This window comes from Sorex araneus, chromosome 2, assembly GCF_027595985.1.
Source record: "Sorex araneus isolate mSorAra2 chromosome 2, mSorAra2.pri, whole genome shotgun sequence".
NCBI classification, from domain to species: Eukaryota; Metazoa; Chordata; class Mammalia; order Eulipotyphla; family Soricidae; genus Sorex; species Sorex araneus.
The window spans coordinates 243,809,546-243,828,806 of NC_073303.1; the positions used below are offsets into that span (position 1 = coordinate 243,809,546).

At 60.8% G+C, this 19,261-nt stretch overlaps 1 protein-coding gene across 6 annotated transcripts; it reads left to right on the forward strand.

Moving 5' to 3' along the window:
• The first annotated feature begins 1,945 nt into the window (after window positions 1-1,945).
• PWWP3A (PWWP domain containing 3A, DNA repair factor) lies at window positions 1,946-18,864 on the forward strand. Of its 6 annotated transcripts, none has more exons than XM_055127501.1 (14): window positions 1,946-2,003; window positions 3,162-3,276; window positions 4,035-4,120; window positions 6,596-6,666; window positions 7,202-7,771; window positions 8,577-8,681; window positions 10,794-10,864; window positions 11,753-11,829; window positions 12,007-12,067; window positions 13,258-13,333; window positions 14,086-14,136; window positions 14,449-14,885; window positions 16,760-16,848; window positions 17,965-18,864. In XM_055127501.1, exons 2-14 carry the CDS (start codon window positions 3,223-3,225, stop codon window positions 18,020-18,022), a joined length of 1,806 nt encoding a protein of 601 aa, XP_054983476.1. In that variant the 5' UTR covers window positions 1,946-2,003; window positions 3,162-3,222; the 3' UTR covers window positions 18,023-18,864. The 6 variants fall into 6 exon arrangements, with proteins under 6 accessions (XP_054983476.1, XP_054983479.1, XP_054983477.1 ...); XM_055127502.1 differs by having other exon boundaries at window positions 1,963-2,003; window positions 3,142-3,276; XM_055127500.1 differs by having other exon boundaries at window positions 1,984-2,112.
• Window positions 18,865-19,261: the final 397 nt, after the last annotated feature.

The window sequence follows — 19,261 nt, forward strand, 5'->3', positions numbered from 1 at the left end:
CACTCGGCCCCACCTTATTATTTTTTATTTTTTGACCACACCCATCGGTGCCCAGGCTTATTCCTGGCTCTGCACTCAGGGATCACTCCTGGTGCTGCTCAGGAGATAATCTGGGATGCTGGGGATCAAACCCAGTTCGGCTCTGTGCAAGGCAAGTGCCTCATCCACTGCTGTACTATCTCTTTGGCCCCTCACAAATCATTTTATGGCTGTTACTACCAACTCTGAGTCATGGTCACTATCACCACGAGTGAAGTGGGGGTGCTATTGCAACAGGGTGTCTGATCGGCACTGATGGGGCTTTTGGGGGTTTTCCAAAAACCAGCATTACTTTTCTTCTTCTTCTTTTGGTATTGGAGCCACATCCAGTGGTGCTTCAGAGGTTACTCCTGGTTTTGTACTCAGGGGGATCGCTTTTGGTGGGCTCGGGAGTTGGGGGGGGGCGGCATATGGTGTGGCAGGGGTTGAACCCGGGTTGGCCACGAGTAAGGTAAGCACTTCACCTGCTATACTATCTCTCCGATCTTCCCAAATCAGCATTTCTTAGCCAGAACAGGGAAATTCATTGTGAATTCAAAGATGTGGCATATCTAAAGTGTTTCATCTACATAAGCAAAGTCCTGAGTTCAACGAGTACACCATGTCATAAAATCAGTATACGATAAAAAATAATACATGGGCTGGAGAGACAGTACAACAGAGAGGGCATCCGCCTTGCAAGCAGCCAACTTGGGTTTGATCCCTGATACCCCATATGCTGCCCCAAGCCTGCCATGGGTGGGGGATACCTGAGCACAGAGCCACGAGTCAGCACTGAGTCCTGGGTGCAGCCCCCCAAATCAAAGAGACATAGCATAAAATGTCATTATTATAATTCACATATTACTGAAGAAAGGAGGAAGGAAAGGTAAGCGGCCCAAGCAATGTCTATCTATCCCAGAGCTTGAGTCTCAGGCGTGCAAGAAAGTTTCTAGAAGCAGATTCCTTCCTGCTGAAGGGTCAGACTTCTTTCTTTTTATTTAGGGCCAGACCATCTGGGCGGTGCCCAGGACTTCCTGCTGGCTCTATGCTCAGAGATCACTCCCGAGGGGGTGCCAGGAGACCTGACAGGGTGCTGCGGATGGAACCTGGGCTGGCCTCTTGCAAGGCAAATGGCCTTTCCACGGTCCTATTGCTCCAGCACCTCCGTGGATCCTTTCTGGACCTCAGTGGATCCTTTCCGGGCTGTGTTTCAGACTGGGGGTTCCCGGAACCAGGAGGAGGCACAGCCCGGCCCATCATGATGCCCCCTGAGACCCAGGTCAGGGCCCACGTGTGAGTACCTGCTGCCGGCCTGAGATTTGCATCAGGTGTGTGTCATGTCTTGCCTACCACGGATTATGTTAGGCATGTGTGTCCACCTGTCGCCAAGAGGGTTCCCTAACAGGGCCCATTAGGTGACTTTGTGGGGGTGAGGGAGTCTCTCTGACCCTGGGCAGCTTGCATGCCTGTGCCAACCAAACAGGTATTAGCTCTCTGTCGCTCCTGAGCCATCAAGAACGACTTGCCAACACACAGTACCCTCTTGTGTTTTGTGTGTGTGTGTGTGTGTGTGTGTGTGTGACAGTGTTTGCTGGGATGGAAGAAAATCACTCCAGCACAGGCAACACCCCCTCCCACCCACTTGGGAAACGTTCTGGAATATTCTGGAACGTTCTGGAAGGTTCTGGAGGATCTCGCTCGCGGGCGCCACACGGCGGGGTCCGAGGATCCCACCGGACTTGTGGAGGGCGAGGAGGCGGGGCTGGGGGCGCGGCCAGGCGGATTTTCCCCCCCCCCACCCCCGCAAGCCGCGCACTCCGCCGCAAGCGGCAAACGCCTCCCGACGCGTGCCCGGCCTCTGGGAACCGCCTGCCGGAAGGGGCGGCCCCAGCGCCGGCGCGCGCGGCCATTGGCTGGCGTAGGGGGCGGGGCGGAGGCGGCCCCGCCCCGTGGCGGCGGCGGCGGCGGCGGCAGCGGCGGCGGTGAGCGCGGGCGGGCGCGCCGGGCGCGGGAGCTGCCGCCGTTGGGCCCCCCCGCGGCCTCCCCCCCCCCCCGAGCTCCGGACACCGTGCGGGGCAGGCCGGGCACCCGGTGAGCCCGGCGGGAGGTTGCCCCGCGCCGGGAGGCTGGGCCGGCGCCGAGGCGGTGGGGCCGGGCCTGGGGGGGAGGGGCGAGCCCCGAAAGAAGGCTCCCCGGGGGCGGTGACCCGGCCCTGCCGCGTGGACCCCGTCCGTGCTGCGTGAGCCGCCCCCCTCAGCCGCCGGTGCCCCCCTGCCGCGCACGGGTCCTTCTGCTCCGCTGCCTGCTCCCCGCTCTGCTCACCGAACCCCCCTCCTGTTGCTTGAACCCCCTGTTTTGCCACTGTCCGTACCTCTCGGTGCCCCGACTGCGCCCCGGGCCCCCTCTGCCCACGGGTTCTCTAACTGCCGGAATCCTCCCTGCTAACTGAACTCCCCTCCAGGGCCTGATCCCCCCCCACCTCTGCCATTGCTTCCTCAAACCCTCCCCCCTCTAGCTCCCTTGCGAACCTTCCAGCTCTGCTCAGTGGGCGCCCCCCTCACCCCGTGCCTGGTCCCACCCTCTGCTTTCTGCTCTTCCCTTGGCTGCCTGCACCCCCCTTCGCCTGGCTGAACCTCTTTCTTTTGCAGTGTCTGCCCCCACCCCTCACTGTGCTGGAACACCCGCCCCCCTCCGCTGCTGCAGGGAACCCCTTCTTTACCGCGACCCGCCCCCCCACCGCCCCCCCTGCTTTGCCTCTGAGCCCACCGACTTCTGGATGAGGTCACCGCCTCTGCAGCTGTCCCTGTCCTTTTCCGCCACAGGCCACCCGAAGGGGCGGGTGGGGAGGGTGGGGAGGCCCTGCGCCCCCGGCTCTGCTAGGATCCGAGCCCAGAAACGCTTTAGGAATCCATCCTCACCCGATGGCGGGCAGTCGGCTGGGTCTTATTTATTTAAAAAAAAAAAAAAAAAGCAAAGCAAAGAATGAACCCCTGAACCTCCCCCCCCACCCCCCAGGAGTCTGGCCAGGCCCCGGGCCCAGTGTCCGGGGGACCTCTCCCCAGGGCCGGGGTGTGCAGTGCAAGGGACAGGGACGCGCTCTGACCTGACCAACACCACCAGCCCTGCCCCTTCCCTTGCAGGGCTCCTCGGCTGGCCTGTGAGACCTGGCCGGGCCGGACTGGCCCACAGGCGCCTGTCACCATGGATGCCCAGTATGTCCTCTGCCAGTGGAGAAAGCGCTTGTGGCCTGCCAAGGTGACAGGAAGACCGCATCCTAGACGTGCTGGGGATTCCGAACCGCTTTTGGGTGACACAGGAAATCTCTTGTATCAGGAGACCCGGCGTGTTTGGGGTGGGGTCGGGGGGGGGGGGAAGAAGGCCCGTGTGCTGGCCTGGCGGTGAGGGGCTCAGGCCTGGGTGATTACAAAGTTGGGGCTGCTGAAAATGGCAGTTTTCCCCTGCCCCCACCTCCTCCATGGGGCTGGGGGGTACAGTGTTTAACCAGAGGCAGATGTCAAAAAAAACCCACCCAAACCAGGGGCCTGAGCAATATACAGCGGGGAGGCTGTTTGCCTTGCACGTGGTGGACCTGGGTTCGATCCCTGGCATGCCGTAGGGTCCCCCGAACGCCGCCAGGAGTCATTCCTGAGTGTAGAGCCAGGAGTGACCCCCTGAGCACCATTGGGTGTGACTCCCAAAAAAGAAAAGAAAAAAATCTAAACAACCTTAAGCAAATGGCAGGTGGCTGGAGGGGGGGAGGGGAGGTCAGGAACGTGAATTTCTAGCAATCCGGTAGGGAGACTTGCCTGGTGCAGCACCCAGGCCTGGTCTGTCTCTGGCTGACCCCTCAAGCCTCAGTTTTTTTCCCCTGTGATGCTGTGGTGGGGAGAGGGTGTCCCCCACCTCCCCTGCCCTGGGGCCCTGTTTGCAAGCTTTGTGTAAGTCCTGAAGTCTGAGTAATGCAGATTCTTCTTTTTTTTTGTTTTTTGGTGTTTTTTTTTTCCTGAATGTAGGTCTTGGACAGACCTGAGACGTTCACCAAATCTCAGAGGAAAAAGGAATTTTTTCTCAATGTTGAAATCCTCTCCCTAGATAAACAGTTAAGTGTCGAGATGTGGATTTTGTTTTATGCTTTGTGTGTGGCAGGGGTTAAATATTTTGGGGGGGCTGGAGCAATAGCACAGCGGGTAGGGCATTTGCCTTGCACGCGGCCGACCTGGCCGACCTGGGTTCGATTCCCAGCATCCCTTATTGTCCCCTGAGCACCGCCAGGGGTAATTCCTGAGTGCAGAGCCATGAGTAACCCCTGTGCATCGCCAAGTGTGACCCAAAAAGAAAAAAAAATACGTATATTTTTTTGGGGGTGGTGGCAGCTCCTTCCTCTGTGCTGTGGGATGGTTCCCTGATCCCTGGGGGTGCTGGGGGGGTCTTCTTGTGTGCCCCTGGATTTCCTGTGTGCCGAGCCTGCAGTCAGCTCACCAAAATCTCTTGGTTCCTCCAGACAAATTTATTTTTTCTTGAATGGGATTTCTGATATGTGTGTCCCCCTTCTTTCCCCCCCAAAAAAAAAAAAAAAAACGAATAACAGCTGTCTGTAAAGGCTTGTTAACTGGAGTTTTCGCTGGAGCTCGTGAGAAGCTTGGGTGTGTGGGGGGGAGTGATCATTTGGAAATGGGTAGGCGCCAGACGCAGTGGGGTGATGGATCTTTAGGGTTCACCTGGGAACAGTTCCACCCCAGGACTTGTGTCCCCAGCCCGGGAGATAGCTCAGAAGGCCGCAAAACCTCTAGTCTGCCCCATACCCCACTACGTATGGCCCCAAAGGCCAAACCAAAAGCAAACCTATGTGGGGCCGGAGCCGTAGTCCAGCGGGGAGGGCGAGGGCCTCGCACGTGGCTGACCCGGGCTCCATCCCCGGTGTCCCATAGGGTCCCCCAGGCCCTGCCAGGAGTCAGCCCTGAGCACCGCCAGATGTGCCCCTTCCCCCCCCCAAAAAAAAAGATAAACATGTCTTTGTTCCCGGAGACTTGGGTGACAGGCTGGGCTGTCACCTTGGAGGTTCCGCTCTTAAGAGGCAGACGAGGGGTCTCTGATCCTGGACCCCCCCCCCAAGTTTCCTGTCTATCCGTCTATCCTCTGGGACCTCAGTTCCCATGTCTGTCCGGTGGGGGTCCCAGCCCTTCTTCCCAGCTGCCCGCTGGTACATCCCAGCGAGGTGACAAGGTAACAATCTGGGTGAGCAGGGGGCTCCCCTCCAAGCTTCAGACATTTGGATTTGGTTTTTGGGTCCCACCTGGCCATGCTCAGGGCTGACTCCTTTGCACTTTGCATTGGGATCACTCTTCGCCGAGTTCGGGGGACCCTATGGGGGGAACCCTTTGGGGTGCCCCTTATGGGGTGCTGGGGATCAGTTTCCGGTCAGCTGTGTGCAAGGCAAGTGCCCTCCCTGCTGTCCTGGTTCTCCGGTCCCTAGGATTCATGTTTAACCTCTGCGGCCACGCTGACATTTTCTGTCTCCTTCTGTTCTCTCTCTCTCTCTCTCTCTCTCTCTCTGTTTTTTTTTGGCCCTCACCCGGCAGTGCTCAGGGGTTATTCTTGGCTCTGCACTCAGGAATCACTCCTGGTGGTCCTCTGGGGTGCCGGGTCTGCAGCCCTACCCGCTGTCCTATTGCTCTGGTCTTTTCGTTTTGTTTTAAAAGGGGTTCAAGACCTGGGTGTGGAGTCGTCATATAGCAGGTAGGGCACTTGCCCTGCACATGGCTGACCCGGGTTTGATACCTGGCACCACCCCTCAGCCCCCCATGGAGCACAGAGCCAGGGATAAACCCTGAGCCCCGCCAATTGTAACTCACTACCTATCCAAAAAAATAGTGGTGTGGGAGACCCTCCCCCTCATCCCGGCCCCCCTCCCTCTCCTGGTTGCCTCTCCCCATAGACCCGTGCCGCATTCAGCAAAATTGGGGGGTGCTTTTTGACGTGAAATTGATTTTGTCCTATGGTTTTTGTGTGACTTTTTCAAATTTGTGTATCATAACACTTATTTTAAAAATTATTCTTTCGGGGCTGGAGCAGTGGCACAGCGAGGAGGGCGTTTGTTTGCCTTACATGCGGTCAATCCGAGTTCGATCTCCAGCATCCCATATGGTCCCCTGAGCACTGCCAGGGGTAATTCCTGAGTGCAGAGCCAGGAGTAACCCCTGTGCATTGCCGGGTGTGACCCAAACAACAACAAAAAATTATTCTCTCCTTGCCTTAATCTTTATAACGCTGATACACCCCTATCAATCCTTCTAGGGGAAAGGGTAGATGATGCAGTGTTTAGAGGCTGCACCGTGGGGGCTGGCGCGGTGGGGCAGCGGGGTGGGGGCTTGCCTGGCACTGCCCCTGCAGTGAGGGTAGTGGCTTCTGAGCACAGTCCAGGCATGGCCTGAAGCCCTCCTCGGCTGGGATTCGGGGCCGGGGGTGGATGGCAAAGAAGGATCGCGAAGGAAGAAAATTGAATTCGGGGCCCCGACCGGGCAGTTCCCCGTGACCCTTTTGGGGCACTCGTCATGGTGGTGTCTGTCCCCTCCAGACTTAAGGTGAAGAGCTCGGCGGTGCAGACCCTGAGCCGCTCTCGAATCGAAGACATCGCCTCCTCGCTGGGTGAGAGCAGATTGGGCACCCCTCCCCCCACCTCCCCCCTCTCCCCTTTGTTCACTGGCCCACAGATTAGTGGCTCAGGAGGGGAAGGAAAAACTCAACTGCTTCCTTTAGACTTTCTAATTTCCCCCTCCTTCCTGGGCATGGGGGTGCAGGGGGGGGAATGAGGCTGGGGGTGGGGGTGGTAGCCTTCCCCAAGGCAGCGACAGGAGGACCCTCAGGGGCCCCAACCCAAATGTTCCCAGAGGCCTCCCAGATGCAGTCCCAACCCCTTGCGGGAACCCGAAGCTTAGATTCTGGAACTGGAGCTAGTGAGACCCCCCCCCCCTTTGCATGGTTTGGCCTTTGCCCCGTCCCAACCCCCACTCCCGCTGTGGCCTTTTCTTCCTTGCCCCAATGGGGCTGTGGGGGTCCCCGCTTGGATGACCAGATGACAGCACCGTGGGAGAGCTGGCCTGTGGGGGAGGCCCTGGGCAGGCCAGAGGTGGGGGTGCGGCTGGCTCACGGCGCCCGCCCATGTCTCCCCTGCACGCCGCAGCCTCGCCGGACGCTGTGCCCAGCACGCCCGTGGAGGAACTGACCTACCGGCGCTCCCTTCGGGTGGCACTGGACCTTCTGAACCCCAGCACCCCCAGCCCTCGGGAGGCAGGAGCTCCGGAGGACGCCGGGACCCCCCTGGCCCCCGAAGCTGTCACTGACACCGCCACCGCGAGGGGGGACGCAGCTGGGCTTGGCGCTGGGGAGCAGGACCCGGCGCGGCAGGACCCGGCGGGCTCAGCTCCTTGGGAAGAGGATCCCCAGTGCCCCTCGGACCCCAGCAGGGAGCCGGAGAGCCCGCAGCCCCCCGGGGCAGACCGGCCCCCCTCGGACCTTCCCGCTGCCCCCTGCTCGCCTCCTAGGGCCAGCGCCCCAGACTGTGACTGCGAGTTGCCTTCAGGGGACCCCACGGGGCCCCCAGAGTCCGGAGCTGGACCCCCCAAGCGACTGCGCCTGGACAGCAGCCGAGAGCCCGAGCCGGCACTGTCCACCGAGCCGGAGGCGAAAGCCTGCACCCCCCCACACAGCCCGCCGAGCCCGGGGCCCCCGGCCCCCGAGAAGCTGGAGGGAGGTAAAGGTGGGGGGAGGGGGCTGCATTCCAGACCTCTCTCCGATCCCCCCAGGAGTCACCCCCCTGCCCTAAATGGACCTGGGGCCTCTGTGCCTGGCCGCTCTGGGATTTGGGGTTTCTGTATTTTACTTTCGGTTTGGGGGCCACACCCGGTGGTGCCTGGGGTTTGTTTACTCCTGGCTCTGCACTCAGATCACTCCTGGCGGTGCTCGGGGCCCCTTCTGGGGTTCGGGGAAGGGCCGCATGCAAGGCCAGTGCCCTCTTACTGTCCCATCGCTCTGGCCCTGGCTTTATTTATTAATTTTTTTTGCTGGGGCAGGGGAATGGGGGTGTGTGTGGTTTGGGTTGTTGCTGGGAGTCCCAGCTATTCCCGGCAGGCGCTGAGCAGGGCCACTCCCTCGGCTCACTTTGGGGTGACTCATGCACGCATGGAACCCCGCAGGTGTGTCCGCAGGAAGGAGCCTGCAGCAGTGCACCCGCCCCTGCCCCTCCTGCCTCTGCCCTGGGCCCCTTCAGCTGACTGGGCCTGTCCCTTATTTCTGCATGACCAGCTGTGGTCAACCACAGACATGTCGGCTCAGGGGCGTGGGGACGGTGGTCATCGCCCCCTGGTGCTCCACAGCCCCCCTCCACCCAGCCTGTCTCCTTTCTCTGGCCCCTCTCCCTGGGCTCCCAAGTTGTCCTTTGTCATGGAGCGTGATGTCTGGGAAGGGATTCCCTGCCCGCTCACCCATGCAGGTGGCCCGCAGGGGTGAGCCCAGGCGGCCCAGTGACCGGCCCCGCTGTCCCCCCCCACTTTCTGTAGCTGACTGGCCGTCCTGCGTGGAGTCCATGGAGCTGAGCTCGATTCAGTCTCTCCTGGAGGAAGAGGAGGACGACGAGGAGCCGCCCAGAATCCTTTTATATCATGGTACGGGGGCTGGGGGGCCCACTGAGGGAACCCTCACAGGCAGGACAGTGAAGCATCCCCGAGGGACCAGGGCCCCGAGCAGAGCTGCTGTAGTGCCGGGGGACCTGGAGAGAATCGGGGCTCCGACCTTCCTTGGAGAGAGTCCGTCTTTCTTTGCAGTTGTGTTGGTTCAGGGGCTCACACAGTGGTGCTCAGGGCCCCTCCAGCCTGCAAAGCTGCGTCCAGCCCTTGGAGCCTCCTCTTCTTTGTTTTTTTTTGCCACACCCAGTGGTGCTCAAGGCTGACTCCTGGTTCTGTGCTCAGGGAACTCGGGGACCCCGTGGGATGCCTGGGATGGGATCGAACCCGGGTTGTGCAAGGCCATGCCTTCCGTGCTGTGCTGTCAGCTCTTACTCAGGCCCTTTTGTCTGGAAAACCTTCTGTATTTGAGCTCTGTCTCCCTCCCAATGCCCCAGATCTCTCGGGCAGCAGTGCCTAGCCGTGGGGACCCCAACTTGGGCCTTGGTGCAGGCAGCTGTCCCCCACCTCTGTCTGTGCAGTGAAATAGAGAGACGCGTTCTTAAGAACACAGGGCCCTGGGCCCTGAGCAGGGAGGTGCTGGCCTTGCCGTCCCTGGCACTGCTTAGGGTCCCCCGCACCCCACCAGGGCAGGCACAGAGCCAGGCACCCGGGCACCATTGGGTATGGCTCCAAAATCAAAACCGAAAGAGAAAAAAGAAAGAAAGACAGCATCTCTGGCGGGGAGAGAATGGAGGGGTCTCCGGAAGGTGAAAGAAAAGACTCCCATGTGCAGCTGAGATGCGGGCGACCGCCAGGGTGGGGAACAGCGGCCACCAGCTGGGGGACCGGGTGCCGGAGGACTTGACTAACGACCCGAGCTATAGTCAGTAAATTTACAGGAGAGAGAAAGATTTGCCGAGGAGGGCCCGGTGGGTCCTGGTGGAAGGATGGTGGCGCCGGGGGTGGGGTTGGAATTGGCACATTGAATGCAGGAACTGTGTCACCGTCAGCTTTGTTCCTTGGGTGAGTTTTGCTCTGTTGCAGTCAGGGCTGACTCCTGGCTCTGCGCTCAGGGGTCACCCCAGTTGGTGCTCCGGGCCCTGTCTGGGATGCCGGGGATTGAACCGGAATCGGTCTCGGGCAAGGCGAGCGCCCTCCCCACTGTACTCTCTCTCCAACCCCGTTATCCTCTTATAAATTTAGGTGCCGAGATTTTGTTTTACAAAATTAATTTCAAGGACCGGAGCGATAGTACAGCTAGTAAAGCGCTTGCCTTGCACAGGGCCGACCCGGGTTTGATCCCCAGTTTTCCATAGGGTCCCCCAGGCGTCGCCAGGAGGGAGTCCTTCGTGCAGAGCCAGGAGTAACCCCTGAGCATTGCTGGGTGTGGACCAAAAACTGGATTTTTTTTTTTTCGGCATAGACAAAAAAGGTCAAAGGGCCGGAGTGATGCTTTGTGGCAGTTGGGTTCAAGCCCGGACACCCTCCTGGCACCCTGAATACCACTGGGCTTGACCCCTAATCATGGAACAGGCTGTTTTCCCCAAGTACCACTGGGGTGGCATTAAACCCACAATTTGGGGAAGCGATAGTCCAGTGGGGAGGGCGTTGGCCTTGCACTCCACCCACCTGGGTTCGATCTCTAGCACCCCATGGGGTCCCCCAAGCCCCGCCGGGAGTGGTCCCCGAGCATAGAGCCAGGAGTCAGCCCTGAGCACTGTCAGGTGTGGTTCAAAAAGCAAAATCTGGGGGTCTGGGGGTGGAGCTCCAAGCATGATCCCCAGCCCTGCCTTTTTTTCTTGGATAACAGAGACGCCTCGGGTGTCAGGGTCCCCCGGTTCTCTGCTTCCCTGTGTCCCCACCTGGCGGCCCCCCATGGGGTCACAGTCCCAAATCTCACATCTGGCCACCCGTGGCCTTGGTGTGGGGCTGGGGTTATGGAGGGTGGCTCGTAAACCCTCTCCATGTCTCGGCTTGGAGGTGCCCACAGCCCCCCGCAGTGTATGGGTCGTAAATCCCGCAGGGGCAGGGTTCTGGGGGCTGGGGCTTCGCGCCCCTTATCTCTGTTTGTTCCTGGTTCTCCGTCTGTCCTTCCACCCTTCCTCGTTCTAGAACCCCGCTCGTTTGAGGTTGGAATGCTGGTCTGGCTCAAGTACCAAAAATACCCCTTTTGGCCAGCGGTGGTAAGAGCGCGCCCCATCTGGGGGTGGGGGGTGAGGGTCAGCAGGGTCCCGCAGGGCCTCAGATGCGGGGGACCTGTCCCCTGAAGCCAGGTGTGTCTGCTTCTCACCCCGGAAACGGCTCACGTTGCTGCAACCCTGTGTGGCCCTTCAGTTGCTTTATTATCAGGGATCTTTGTTGACTTGGGGGGATGTCTTTGTTTTGGGGGGGGGCTCTCTGGATGATTCCCCGGAAAGGCTACTCCTGGTGCTTGGGGGGATTGCTCCTGGCATGGGGGGCAGAGGTGTTGGGGATCCACCCTGCACTCTGAGCCGCCTTTCTGAGCGTGTGTGGTGCTTCTGTTGTCTGGTATCCTGGGGGTGCATGGCCAGAACCCCCCGGAGCAGAGTTAGGGGGGTCAGTGTCCCCCTGGCTGCAGTGGGCGTCCTATGTCAGTGTCCGAGTTTTGGGGGGAGGTGGCCTGGCCGCCACAGAGACTGGACCCCCCTATTCAGTGCGGGGCCAGATGCGTTCAAGGTGTGTGGGGGGTGCACTGTCACTTTGGGGCATGCCTCCGGCACCCACACCTGGGCTCCCTCCCCTCCAGCCCAGACATGCAGGTGGCAACAAAGCAGGGTCCCCCAGCCCCAACCCACCCCCCAACAGCCACGCGGGGCTTTGCTCCTTGTCTGTCTTGTGCAGACAACATGCAGGGCTTTTGTTTGGGGGGCTACACCCAACAGTGCTCAGGGGTCACTCCTGGTGGGGCTGGGGGAACCCTGTGGGGTGCCGGGGATGAAGCCCAGGGTGAACGCCCATGCCTTGCCACATTGTGAGGGTTTCGTGAGGGTCTTGACAAAGTGCCACCCGCCACTCCCCTTCCTCACTTGGCTGTCTGGGCACCGCCGCAGGTCAAAAGCATCCGGCGCCGGGACCGGAAGGCCAGCGTGCTCTTCATCGAGGGCGACATGGACCCCAAGGGCCGAGGGTACAGGCTTGTGGGACTGTTCACGGGCGGGGGCGGGGTGGGGGGAGCTGAGACCCAGCTGGGTTCCCCCGGGCCTGTGTGAGTCCTGGGGTGCACCGTGCACCCCCTCCCCTCCCCCGGGCGGGCGGTCTCTGTCCGCGAGCGCCGCGTATTCAGGCTGCTGCCCGCTGCCCTCAGCATCGCCGTGTCCCTGCGGAGGCTGAAGCACTTTGACTGCAAGGAGAAGCAAGCCCTGCTGGTAGGTGGGGGGGCGCTGACTGGTGCAGCCGTGGGTGTGCGGGACGGTGGAGTGGCCCATGCGGGACTCGGGCTGGCCAGTGGCAGGCCCTGGTGTCCCGTCACATCCCCCTCGTGGGGGGACGGGCTGGGTGGCTGCTCAGCTCACAAAGCCCAGCGCAGGCTTTGCAGAGCTTGGACTAGCCCCCCGTCCCCGTGAATCCACCCCCAGACTGAGTGGGTGCGGGGCCAGAGGGACAGGAAGCAGGGAGGGCACTGGCCTTGCACGCGGCTGACCCGGGTTCAGTGCCCAGCACCCCATTAGAGTCCCCGAGCCCCGCCAGGAATCATCCCTGAGCACTGCCGGGCATGGCAAGGACCGGGTAGATGGGGTCCCGCAGACACGCCCCCTCTGCTCGCGGTGGGGGGTCGTGAGTGAAGCTGGGGGATGGTTAGGGGGAGGCTACCCCACACATCTTGTCCCGCCGCCCTGACCAGGTCAGTGCTCTGCTCTGGGGGGCCTGGGGCTGCCGTTGACCACACGGCCTGGGCACTCTCAGCCTTGGGGGGCAGGTGGGGTTGAGTGTGTGTTTGGGAACCAGGGCAGGAGGCTGCCGTGATCCCCGGCCGGAGGGGGCCTGGGTCACCGCCTGCCCCCCCCCCCCAGGGGCCCAGTGCAGTGGGCGCAGGGCCTTTCTGGGGGGTGCCTCTTGGGGTCTTGCCTTCCCTGCACGTGACTTGTGTGTGCCGTGACGTGGGTGTCGGGCCTCACCGGCACCCGGGACTCACCCTCTATTGGGGGGCTCTTCTGTTCCTGAACCCTTTCTGGGCCTCCTCCCTTTGGAGACTTTTTTTTTTTTTCTTTTTTTGGGTCACACCTGGCGATGCACAGGGGTTACTCCTGGCTCTGCACTCAAGAATCACCCCTGGCCGTGCTCAGGGGACCATATGGGATGCTGGGAATCGAACCCGGGTCGGCCGCGTGCAAGGCAAACGCCCTACCCGCTGTGCTATCGCTCTAGCCCCTGGAGACTTTTTTTTTTTATCGCACCCAGCAGCGCTCAGGGCCCTGCAGTGCCGGTGCCGGGGGCCCAAGGCGGGCGTCCCCTCCGGCCAGCAGAGCCCGAGCTCCGGCCCAGCACCACACTCAGGGGCCGTAGATGCGGGAGGTGCTCCAGGGGGCCCCACTGAGGCTGCCGTCTGCCCCCCTAGACTGAGGCCAAGGAGGAATTCGAGCAGGCCATTGGCTGGTGCGTGTCCCTCATCACCGACTACAGGGTCCGCCTGGGTATGTGCGCTGCGGGGTGGGGGGCCCAGGGCAGGGGATAGGTGGGAGGGTGAGGGGCTCAGGGCCTCCATGCAGGTAGTGGAGGGTGGCTGAGCATTTCCTTCCGGCCAGAGTCCCCTCCTTCTCCCGTCCTGTCTGTCCGTCCTGTCTGTCCGTCCCGTCTGTCTGTCCCAGCTATCTGCCTGTAAGGGACCTTTAGATCAGTGTCCCCCGGACTCAGTGCCAAAACACTCTGGGGTGCGACTCGGGGCTCCTTCCTGCTTGTCCACTTGAAGGGTGTCTGTGCCTGGGCTGCGGGTGCTGAGTGATGGGGGTGGGTCTTTGATGGGGGACTGAGTGACGGGAAGGTCCTGAGGAACGAGGTGGGTCTGTGGAGGGGGCTGAGTAATGGGGTGAGTCTGTGACAGGAGGGCTGAGTGATAGGTGGGGCCTGAGTGACAGGTGGTGGGCCTGGGTGGCAGGTAGGGGTGCTGAGTGACGGGTGGGGGTGCTGAGTGACGGGTGGGATGCTTAGTGCTGGTGGGGGTGCTGAGTGACGGGTGGGGGTGCTAGTGACAGGTGGGGCACTGAGTGGGCTCCCTGCAGACCCCTCAACTTGCTCCGAGGGCCGTGTTTCTAACTCCTGCATTGGGCTCCCACGACCCCTCCTGCTGACCCGCTGCTCCCGTGGCTGGGGGCAGGCAAGGGCATCCCCGTCCGTGTGGGACTTGGTGCCCACCTTAGCGTGAGCCTGGATGCTCCCCCCCCCACAGGCTGCGGCTCCTTCTCCGGCTCTTTCCTGGAGTACTACGCTGCTGACATCAGTAAGTGGCTGCACCCTTTGTGAAGGGGCGGGGGGCAGGGGGTTCCCCATCCTTAAGAAGCTGTGGGCTCCTGACCCAGCCAGTTTTCGGGGTCTGCTGGTAGCGGACTCTGCAGCTCCCCACCCTCCTGGCTGGGCCATATCCATGACTCCACAAGCCCCATGCATCTGGGGGTTCTGCTGCACCCCCATTCTCCATGTCCAAGAACTGCAGACTGGAAGCTGGCAAAGTTGGGACGAGGGGCCCGTGGGAGGAAGAGGGTCTCCCCGGGACCTGGGGGGCCCCTCCCCCACACAGCGTCCCTCCGCGCAGGCTACCCCGTGCGCAAGTCCATCCAGCGGGACGTCCTGGGGACCCGCTTCCCGCCGCTGAGCGCGGGGGCCCCCGAGGAGCCAGCGGAGGGGAGCCCGTGGGGCCGGCGGCCCCCGTGCCGGAAGGTGCTCCCCGACCGCTCCCGCGCCGCCCGCGACCGCGCCAACCAGAAGCTGGTGGAGTACATCGTGAAGGCGCGGGGCGCCGAGGGCCACCTGCGTGACATCCTCAAGAACCGCAAGCAGTCGCGGTGGCTGAAGACCTTCCTGAGCTCGGCCCAGTGTGTGACGTGCGTGGAGACGTACTTGGAGGACGAGGCCCAGCTGGACCTGGTGGTGAAGTACCTGCAGGGCGTGTGCCGCGACGCGGGCCCCGGGCTGCTGGCGCGCATCAACGGGGACCGGATCCGCTTCATCCTCGACGTGCTGCTGCCGGAGGTGAGGGGCGGGGCCGGGGCTGTGATGGGGGGCGGGGCCTGGGCTATGGGGGCGGGGCCTGTGCGGCAGGGGTGGGGCTGGGTGGGGTGGAGTGGTGGGGGCAGAAACCAAGGGGGCATGTGTGCTCTTCTGCCACTGGCCACTGGCCACAGTGGGTGGGGTGGAGGTCACAGCTCAGTCCTTTCTTAGTCTCTTCATTCTGGGGCCACAGCCAGCAGTGCTTAGAGCTTACTCCTGGCACTGAGCTCGGTGAGCACTCCTGATAGGGGGTTCAGGGCACTCTCTGCTCTTCTCCACCAATATTCGTTAATATGATAAATCTGCTTCCCATGACATGCCAGGGGTTGAACTCAGGTTAGCCGCGTGCAAGGCAAGCGCCTGCCCACTGTTCTCTGTCTCTCTGGCCTTTCCCAAAGTATATAATATAGGGGCTGGAGCAATAGCACAGCGGGTAGGGTGTTTGCCTTGCACGCAGCCGACCCGGGTTCGATTCCCAGCATCCCATATGGTCCCCTGAGCACCGCCAGGGGTGATTCCTGAGTGCAGAGCCAGGAGTAACCTCTGCATTGCTGGGTGTGACCCAAAAAGAAGAAAATATATATATATATATATAATGTATAGGGGCTAGAGTGATAGCACAGCGGGTAGCGCGTTCGCCTTTCACACAGCCGACCTGTGTTTGATTCCTCCGCCCCTCTCAGAGAGCCCGGCAAGCTACCGAGAGTATCGCGCCCGCCTGGCAGAGCCTGGCAAGCTACCTGTGGCATATTGGTTATACCAAAAACAGTAACAATAAGTCTCAATGAGAGACGTTACTGGTGCCCACTTGAGCAAATCGATGAGCAACGGGATGACAGTGACAGTGACAGGAGTGATAGCACAGCGGGTAGGGCGTTTGCCTTGCACGCGGCTGACCCAGGTTCGATTCCCAGCATCCCATATGGTTTCTTGAGCACCCCCAGGGGTAATTTCTGAGTGCAGAGCCAGGAGTGACCCCTGTGCATCGCCGCCGGGTATGATCCAAAAAGCAAAAAACATATATATAACTTATAAATACATATATATACATATATATGTATGTGTGTATGTACTGGAGCAATAGCACAGCGGGTAGGGCATTTGTCTTGCACGCGGCCGACCTGGGTTCAATCCCCGGCATCCCATATGGTCCCCCAAGCACTGCCAGGAGTAATTCCTGAGTGCAAAGCCAGGAGTAACCCCTGAGCATCGCTGGGTGTGACCCAAAAAGCAAAAAAAAAAAAAAAAAATAGCACAGTGGGTAGGGTGTTTGCCTTGCTTGCGGCCGATCTGGGTTTGATTCCTCCGTCCCTCTTGGATAGCCTGGCAAGGTATCAAGAGTATCCCGCCTGTACGGCAGAGCCTGGCAAGCTACCCATGGCGTATTTGATATGCCAAAAACAATAACAAGAAGTCTCACAATGGAAACGTTACCGGTGCTCGCTTGAGCAATTCAGTGAACAATGGGATGACAGTGACAGTGTTATATATGTATATAACATTTTGGGTTTTGTGCTGTACCCAGAAGTGCTCAGGCCTTACTCCTGGCTCTTCACTGAGTAAGTATTCCTGGCGGGAGTCCGGGACCATATGGGATCAAACCCAGGTCAGCCGTGTGCAAGGCAGATCCCTCCCCACTGTACTGTCTCTCTGCTCTTCTCCACCAATATTTGTTAATATGATAAATCTGCTTCCCATGATGTGTGTGTGCAAGAATGTATGTGGTTGTATGTATGTGGTTGTGCGTGGGTGTGCACGTTCCTGTTCGGTACCACCCAAACCTCGAGACCGCCAGAATTGAGGTACAGGGGTGTCTCTGCAGCCCGAACTGTTGCTCAGTACTGTGCCTCCTCCAGGCGGTCATATGTGCCATCTCTGCCGTGGACGCTGTGGACTACAAGACGGCCGAGGAGAAGTACATCAAGGGACCCTCGCTCGGCTACCGGTAGCGCTGGGCCCTGACGGGCTCACCTGTCCCCTGTCTCTCTCGCGCCCTTCCTTGGGGAGAGCCCCTCCGAGCCATGACACCCCAGCGGGGCTCCCCACGGCTTTGCCAGAGTGGAGTTTCCAGAGTGGATCGTGGGGTTGGGGCAGACAGACGGGGACGCAGACGCCTAGGCCCCAGCCTGCTGGCAGCCATGTCCCGGGACACAGGGTGATCAAGACATCTCTGCTCTGGCAGCCCGTGCCCCTAATCCCAGTGCTGGGCGGGGTGCCAGGACCCGTGGCGGGAGCAGACGACAGTGACACAGGTGGGGGTCTGGGCCCAGCCGGCTCTACTGGGCACGCTGCCAAGACCCCTGCCCAGGTTCATACCAGGAGGGCGCAGAGGTCCCTTGTAGCACTGACTGAGCAGAATTTTCTGGAACCGAGGGGCTGACTCCAACAAGCTGTTTGTTATCAACACAGCTTTTTTTTTTTTTTTTTTTTTTTTTACTTTTGGGTCATTCCTGGTGATGCTCAGGGCTTACTCCTGGCTCTGCAGTCAGGAATCACTCCTGGTGGCGCTCTGGGGGGCCCTATAGGATGCTGGGGATCGAACCCTGGCTTGCTGAGTGCAAGACAAATGCCCTCCGTGCTGTACTGTTTCTCCGGACCCCATCAGCACTTCTTTTCTTATTTTCTTACTATTTGGGCCACACCCAGCTGCACTCACGTCTTTTTCCTGGCTTTGCACTCAGGGATCACTCTGGCAGGGATCAGGGGGGACCTTAAGGGGTGCCGGGGATTGAACCTAGGTCTGTTGTGTACAAGGCAAGTGCCTTCCCCGCTGTCTGGTCATTGAAGGGGTCTCAGGGATACAGGAACCCCATTCTCTGCAGGGCGTGACCCTCCCACCAGCATCTCCAGAACATTCTGCGAAATAGCCCAGTGGGCAGGGCACTCGCCTTCCACCCAGCCACCCGGGTTTGATCCTGGCACCCCACAGAAGGAAACAAAAACAAGGTTCTCCCCCAGCCCCATGGAACTCTGTCTCCAGGAAACAGCTGTTAATCATGCTGCCCCCTCCCTTGTGTGCCTGGACCCCTCAGCAAAGCCTCTTCCCCGCTTTGTCTTGCAGGGAGAGAGAGATCTTTGACAACCAGCTCCTGGAAGAGAGGAGCCGCCGCGGCTGCTGAGGGCCCAGGCTGCGGGTGTGGGCTCCGGCCACCTGCCCCGCCCGCGCCCTGCAGCCCCCCTCCCGACCACCACCGGCGCCCCCGCCCCGCCCCCAGGCTCTCTCCCCTCACCCGGCCACCTCAGCTGTAGATGCAGATCCTGGGGGTTCCCCATGGCAGGAGGCACCCCTTGGGTTCTGTTTTCCAGCACCATCTGCTGCTGCCCCCGGGACTCCCTTTCTGGAAGGCTCTGCCGAGTCTGCATGTTCCGGGGCAGAGTCTGACAATCCGCAGTCCCTCGGGACCGCCACGCGCAGCTCCGGGAATGTCGGGGAACAGCCCAGAAGCCTCCCCCTAGCCCCCCGCAACCCACCCTCGATGGCCTCCTGCCATGGCCCTCGGGGGGGTGCCACCTGATGTGCACCCCAGTACCTCATATCACCCCATTGCCCCCGATTCCTGTGACACCGCGTGGCCCGGATACAGGCGTCTGTTTACCCTGGGGTGAGCGGGGCATGGGCCTGCCGAGACCCCCCACTCCCCTCCCGGGAGATCCTGATAGACACCCCACCCGCGCTCGTGGATTGTTTATTCTAGCTCGTGTGCGCGTGCTTGGTGCCGTGGGGTGGGGGGCTCTCGGAGGAGGGGCGTTGGAGCTGCTGACACCATCAGGGGCCAGGGGAGACCCAGCGCAGCGGCCCGAGGACCCACCTACGTTACGCGCCTGGGGAGCCCCTTGCCACGTGCCCCGGGACTGCGTGGTTAAGTATTTTTTTATGCCGTTTTCTTTGCTGCCCTGCCTGTGGTTTTTGGCTTTGACGTCGGATGAACTGTTCTTAAGGATTAAATATTGTTTCGGTTTCCGGCTTAGCTTTCTCACCCACCTGCCAGCCCCTCCTCCCCCCATAGCCCCTTTGGGGTGCGCTCTGGGCGGGGCTGTTGATACTCCACTGGCTGCTGGACAGTGGGCTAGGAAGACGCCCCTTTGGCCCGGCCGACCTGTCGGATGGGGAGTGCGCTAGAAGATCCTGAGAAGGCGGAAGCGGGTATAGCAGCTGTTTTCAGAACCACAAGAGGTGTCCCCCCTCATCCCAGCACCCTTGGAGCAGCAGGGGGCACCCCAGCCTCGACCGGTGGATGCCCACAATCCTTCACCACAGAACCGGGCCTCTCCCCAACACCCAGCATGGCTGACCCTGGGCTTGGTCTTACGGCCGGGCCGTTCACAGTACGGGGTGCCGGCAACATCCCCCATCTATG